Here is a 6,894-nt window from a genome sequence, read left to right on the forward strand (position 1 = left end):
AGCATGGGTAGTCTTGTTTCACACCTTGTTAGCACTGCAATTAGGTTTCTTTACATTTACTGATTGCTGTTTTGCATACTTGACTTAATTCTATCTTGTGTCAGAGCTTAAAGTGCAGCTGCCTTCTAGCCTGCTTATAAATTCTAGGACCCAACACAGAGTGTGTCATTCAACCCTAAGAACCTTGAAGGGTGACAATCTGAGGAAATGAACCATAGAAAGATGTTGGGTTTGATGTTCCTGGTTTTCATCATACAAGGTTGCACCTCAAGACCTACTGCAAGCATGGAGGAGAATATTGTTTCAGAAGACCCGGAGGTTGTGAGATCTGAGGCTCTCAAGAGACTTTTGGAAGTTTTTGGCATTGAAGATCCACCACACTCTATGCATCATGTCAAGCAGCCTCCTCAGTACATGATTGACCTGTATAATACAGTTGCTGATGCAGATGGTGTCACAAAGGATCCAGATCTTCTGGAAGGAAACACAGTCAGGAGTTTCTTCGATAAAAGTAAGGCATAGTACCAATATTTGTTATCCATTATTATTTCAATTATATATATATATATATATATATATATATATATATATATATATATATATATATATATATATATTTATGTATATACACACAAACACACACACACACACACACACATATATATATATATATATATATATATATATATATATATATATATATATATATATATATATATATATATATAAATATATATATATATATATATATATATATATTTTAAAAAAAATATTTATAATAGGACAACTCATTATATGTACACATTTTAAATATATCCAATTTTTAAATGTGCTATGATTATTAATTCTCAATTTGTTTCTTTAGTTCACAGTGACCAGATGCATTTCCTTTTTAATCTCTCAACTGTGGCCAGGAATGAAAAGGTTCTAACTGCAGAATTGCACCTCTTTAAACTGAAACCAAGGCCTTCAGAGCAGGCTTATTACAAAAGACATCACTTCTGTCAGGTGAGATTATAGATATCAAATACATAAAATGTCTATGCATCTATATCTATCTGTCTATCTACCTCTCTCTCACTGTCAAACTATTTATCTTTTTATATGTATATTATAGTCAAATATATATTTGTCTATATGTTAAACAATTTATGAACCAGAGAAATATGTTTAGCTACTTTTTTTATCACTGTATTGTAAATTAGATAATCAAAGATAGATAGATGGATAGATAGATATAGATATGTAGATATAGATAGATAGATAGATGGAAAGATAGGCACCTTATTTTCATAAAATTATCCATAATTTTAATTTGTATTTTATACACAAATTGTTAGCACCTTCTAATAAATTGTATTTTGCATGTGTTTACAGATAAATGTCTACCAAGTATTAGATAAAAATAAAATACAACTGCCAATAGGAAGAAAGTTGCTGTCATCAAGACTTGTTCCAATCCATTCTTCGGGATGGGAAGTTTTTTCCATCACACAAGCAGTGAGTATCATAATGTTATGCATAATTTATTTTGTGTGACGCCCTCTTTGGTTATTTATTTGAAAGCACTAAATAGAATAGACAAACCTATCTCATCATTGGTATAAAATAAGTCACCTTTAGGGTGAAATATGGAAACCGTTAAAATACTTCACATGTAATAATAGGCAAAAGTTGCTTAAAGGGACATGCCACCCACATTTTTTCTTTTATGATTTAGAAAGAGAATGCAATTTTAAACATCTTTCTAATTTACTTATATTATCTAATTTGTTTTATTCTCTTGATATTCTTTGATGAAAAGCATATCTAGATATGCTCACTAGCTGCTGATTGGTTGCAGCACATAGAAGCATCATGTGATTGGCTCACCATGTGCATTGCTTTTTCTTCAAATAAGGATATTTAAAAAATGAAGCAAAATAAATTATGGAAGTAAATTGTAATGTTGTTTAAATTTCTATTCTCTATCTGAATCATGAAAGAAAGATTTTGGGTTTAGTGGCCCTTTAAACTACATACATCAGTCCAAACTGTAGATCTCTAGAAAAACTTTTAACATTTTGTAATATAAGAATTTAAAGTATTTGGATATAAAGATATCAGAGACACAGGCTGATCAGTCTCATGCTGGGGTAGCCTTATTCATTGATCTACAGTATATCTATTGTGGGACCACTTACTTAATTAGATATTCCTGCACATCAATGACTTGTTTTGGGATACATATAAAAAGTGTTACAAAAACTTTAGAAATATTTTCTTTTAATAAAAGCTAGATACAAAGGGTTCTGAATATTTTTTTTTTTACTTAAGTAGTATTTGATTATTATTGCACAAACTAAAATCTATATTTGCACATGTGTGTAATAGATTGCTCCATTTATTAACAGGTTCGTGCTTGGAATGATGAAAGTACCAACCAAGGTCTTCTTGTGACTATCCGTAATCTTGGAGGGGCTCAAGTTGACCCTAGCATTATCCGATTTGCATCAGGCAAAGATCATCATGAAAGTAAACAGCCAATGCTTGTTCTGTTTACTGATGACGGCAGAAGAGGCATAATTCCAGTTAACCCTCTACAAGGTAATATACCATAAGGGAAACATTTATTTATGTATTTATGGGTACAATGCAGTACTTTGTTTAGTATTTACTAGTTGCCTGCTCTTACATACAATAGAATAATCTTGCAAAATGTTTTCATTTCCCTTGATTCCATACTAACCTATTGTCTTAAACTATGGTTATGAAAGTAAATTTATTTCTATGCATAATACATTTCAGCAATCTATCTTTATGAAAAGCATTTTGAGCATGTTTATATTAACTCATTTGTTAGAGAAAATAAGGGACCCTGCTCTCTTTTGTACTATGTTACAGTGAACTTTTATTAATTATAATTTTAATACAGTTACAAATCCCCAAATTTGGAATTCCAAAATCCAAACTTATTCTAAAATCTAAACTTTTTAATTAATATGACAAATCTTCCCCACATGTAAGTTGCAATCTCCTCTGCCTGTGACTTTGGTTTGGGTTTTGTGTTCTAAAACGCAAATATTCATTTAAAATAACAAATATTAACTTCGTGATTACAGTACTGTACTAATTTTGTGAGGGTACTGTGCATACAAAAGTATTAAAAATAATATAAAACTACCGTTAGGTTGCATATATAAGCTGTATTATGATATGCAAATATTACCTAAATGACATAAGATATTGTTGTTTACACTTGGTTCCGTCCCCTCTCCAAACTGTCCCATTTTACAAATGCAAATATTCCAAAATCCAAACTATTCTAAAATCCAAACCTTTTTTGTCCCAAGCAGTTTGGATAAAAGGTTTTCTACCTGTGTTATAACATGGTATTGCTATATAATTTAAATAAGTAAAAATGTATATTTCCAGTTCGAGCTGGACATATATACAGTACTCTAAAGGGGTTTATGTGGATAACTTCCTTTAGGAGATCATATATACTTATACTATATTTGTAAAAATATTTTGTTTAATGTTTAACTGTAAAGCAAATTTATTAATTCATAAACTACCTATATTTGTATGTGATTAATAATAATTATAAATCTTATTCAAATTTCAAGGTCAAGCAATGCCTCTTCCAAATGAGCCTTACATAGCAACCCAAAACAGAACAAGAGTTGGTAGATCGCTAGAAGATGGGCACTTGCCTTGCCAGAGACATCCACTTTACGTCGATTTTGAAGAAATTGGCTGGTCAGGATGGATCATCTCCCCAAGGGGTTACAATGCTTATCACTGCAAAGGATCATGCCCTTTTCCCCTGGGACAAAACATGAGACCCACCAATCATGCCACAGTACAGTCTATCATTAATGCCCTGAAGTTAACAAAAGGTGTTAGCAGCCCATGTTGTGTTCCTGATAAACTCTTCTCCATAAACTTGCTATACTTTGATGATGATGAAAATGTTGTACTAAAACAGTATGATGATATGGTAGCGGGAAGCTGTGGGTGCCACTAAAGACTGTATATGCGGATCAAAGACTCTCCTTTAAATATCTATAGTGGGCATTACTGGAAGACCTCTAGAAGGCTTCATGTTCAATGGACCTCTTTATAAGCACTAGTGGATCTTTTAAAGGTCTCAAATAAGTAGTCAATTTACTTGTTTTTATTTTGTATCCTGTTGTGTTTGTTACCTAAGAAATTCATCACAGCAATTAATATTTAAAGTTCAGTCATATTTGGCCACTTTGGACTATAGAGTGATGACTTTTTAAATTATTATATTTTTTTTTAAATTTGACCTTTTTGTTATCAGGTCTATACAGTTACTCTAGATAAGTAAAATGAAATATGCTAATGGTTACAGTTAAAAGGATTAAGGCTCTTTCATCTACTTGAGTAAGATTTGTTTAGTGTACTCAATAGATTGGCAAGAGAGGAAGTGTAACCATTTGTGAAGGCCATTTACATACCGCTAATTTAGAACAAAGAGAATGACAATTAACTTTTGTTGAAACTGAAAACAAAAGCTTCATTGTTACCTCTAAATTAGAAATCAGACTTGTTAGACTTTGTCTGATCTTTTGTAAAGTAATGTCATCAATCCCCTGTAACCTATTAAACATCTATCATTAGTTATTTTGGCCTAAATAGGACTGACTATCTAATTTGTATATAAAAGAGGGTGGTATCTGCCTGATGTTAAATATTTCTATAATTTAACTACTAGATCTTACAGTGTTTAATTTATATTGTACAAAACTAGTGTCCAAACATCTAACAAATTGCAATGTTCTTATATTCTCTTCATAGAACATAAGTCCATGCATTAACTGCCACTGTGTGGCCTCTGTAACTCAGAACTAAGCTTTCCCTTTATAGCAAAGAAATATATACTTGGCTTTTTGCTATTTTCTTTCCCCCAAAGATTATTTGGGATTTATATTTGATGGATACTGGGTACCAACTCTGTATAATTTGATATAGAAGCAAAAAATAGCTGTTGTTACAGACTGTAACATATGTATATAGTAAAATTGTTTAATATATTGTGTTCAATAATATAACTTGTCATTTCATTTGTAAATTTGTACATTTTATGTTTATTCAATTGTAATTAAAGTAATATTATTATTATTATTATTATTATTATTATTAATAATAATTACAATAGTCTAGGAGAAGGTTGGGTAATGAGAACTATATGCTCAAGAAATGCAGAACTGCTACATAATACATGTTTACCTCTGTATTAACACAAAACATTTGTTTTGAAAGAGGTACACTTTGGGGCGTCACATTCTCAGTATGAATGATACAGAATTATGGTTGGTGGTAGCCAAAAATAATAATAATTAGTTCATTTATTTACCCATGATTTTTGTATTTTACTGTAAAAAGGGTTGGTTTTACTATAATACAGTAAGTTACATAGTTACTCTTGAGATATTGCTACCTTCTGTTTGAATTAAGACAAAACATATAAGTGATTTTGAAAGGACGCTTGGGGTGTCACATTCCCAACAGATGGTGTCATACAGAATTATGGTTGGTAATAAAAACATAGAAACAATAGCAATAATAATAATAATAATAATATATTTAAATATGATTCCCTTCACTGGGCATAAAACCTTCTAGTCAATGATTTTAGCTTAACACATACTATTAAGTTTAGTTCAACACATTGTATTACCTTAATATCTTTGTACTACTATCATCTAGTATTTATAAAATTAAAAGTAATTAAATAAGTGGTGGGTGGTAGGGGGGTCACATACATTTGAAAAGTAAACCATAGTACAAACATACAGAGAAAAATGCACCTAATATCAGTAAAATTGTATACAAATATTGTGTAAAAATAAACAAACTTTGCTTTAAAATAAACTGTCATCTCAAGTGGTGCAACATACCACAGTCAAAAGTAGAGGGGCCAAATATAATTATATATACCAGTAATTATAATTTCCAAAATCTAAGACCTCCTAATGAAACAATGAAGCATCTACCTATCTGTGCATTATATATTTGTTTGGGGGACACATAGGGGACAATCCATTATACAGGGGAGACCAGTGAAAACAGCAGATTTGCACAATCAACAAATGCATGATAAAAAGACAATTCAATAGTACTTAGTCTTAGTTACTACTCATTTGAAGTTCAGACTTCAATTTTCAAAGTTATGAAAAATTTCAAAGTTATGTCTATTTCTACTCCTCTTGTATCATGTGACAGTCATAAGCCAATCACAAAAGGTATATATGTATATTCTGTGAATTCTTGCATATGCTCAGTAGGAGTTGGTGACTCAAAAAGTGTAAATATAACATTTTGTTAATGTAAGTAACTTGGAAAATTGTTTAAAATCACATGCTCTATCTGAACCATCAAAGTTTAATTTTGACCTGAGTGTTCCTTTAAATCTCATTTTATATGTTTTCAATCAGATTTTGAGAAAATAATATGATATATGATCTAATTTTATATTAGACTGAAGAGATAGTAAACATATTTATTGACTTACACTAATTCTTTATTATAATATATGTAATTTTGTTATATATTTAAACAAGTGGAGCGCTAATTAACGGTCCTGCTCAAGCATTAATTGCGCTAGAAGTAAGCTTTTTGTGCTTGTTGGGTTGCGCTAGTATTATGAGTTGAAAGTAAACAGTTTTCCCTCTCGCGCTAAACTAACAAGCACAAAAAAACAAACTTAGAACAATGCATGCACGTTCACGTATTCCCCTCAATGGAGAAAAAAAAGTGGAAAAAAACCACCCCACTCTGGTACAAACCCGATCACATATTCTCATATGTGCTAACATGACTTTAAAATATAATTCACATTCCATTCACATTCCATTCACATAGAAGAATATATTCTCTTTATTC

The 6,894-nt window shown here is 30.8% G+C and overlaps 1 protein-coding gene across 1 annotated transcript; it reads left to right on the top strand.

Annotated features, from left to right (window-relative positions):
- Window positions 1–207: 207 nt before the first annotated feature.
- LOC128648025 (bone morphogenetic protein 2-like) lies at window positions 208–4,009 on the top strand. Its single transcript, XM_053700712.1, has 5 exons — window positions 208–511; window positions 866–1,008; window positions 1,378–1,500; window positions 2,394–2,586; window positions 3,609–4,009. The coding sequence occupies exons 1-5, from the start codon at window positions 208–210 to the stop codon at window positions 4,007–4,009; spliced, it is 1,164 nt and encodes a 387-aa protein (XP_053556687.1).
- The last annotated feature ends 2,885 nt before the right edge of the window (window positions 4,010–6,894 follow it).

Source organism: Bombina bombina, chromosome 2 (genome assembly GCF_027579735.1).
Source record: "Bombina bombina isolate aBomBom1 chromosome 2, aBomBom1.pri, whole genome shotgun sequence".
In the NCBI taxonomy this organism is placed as follows: Eukaryota; Metazoa; Chordata; class Amphibia; order Anura; family Bombinatoridae; genus Bombina; species Bombina bombina.

Coding starts and splice junctions, on each gene's coding strand:
- LOC128648025 (XM_053700712.1), top strand. CDS start 208: ATGAACCATAGAAAGATGTTGGGTTTGATGTTCCTGGTTTTCATCATA. Junction 512..865: donor CAGGAGTTTCTTCGATAAAA/GTAAGGCATAGT, acceptor TTGTTTCTTTAG/TTCACAGTGACCAGATGCAT. Junction 1,501..2,393: donor TTTTTTCCATCACACAAGCA/GTGAGTATCATA, acceptor ATTTATTAACAG/GTTCGTGCTTGGAATGATGA.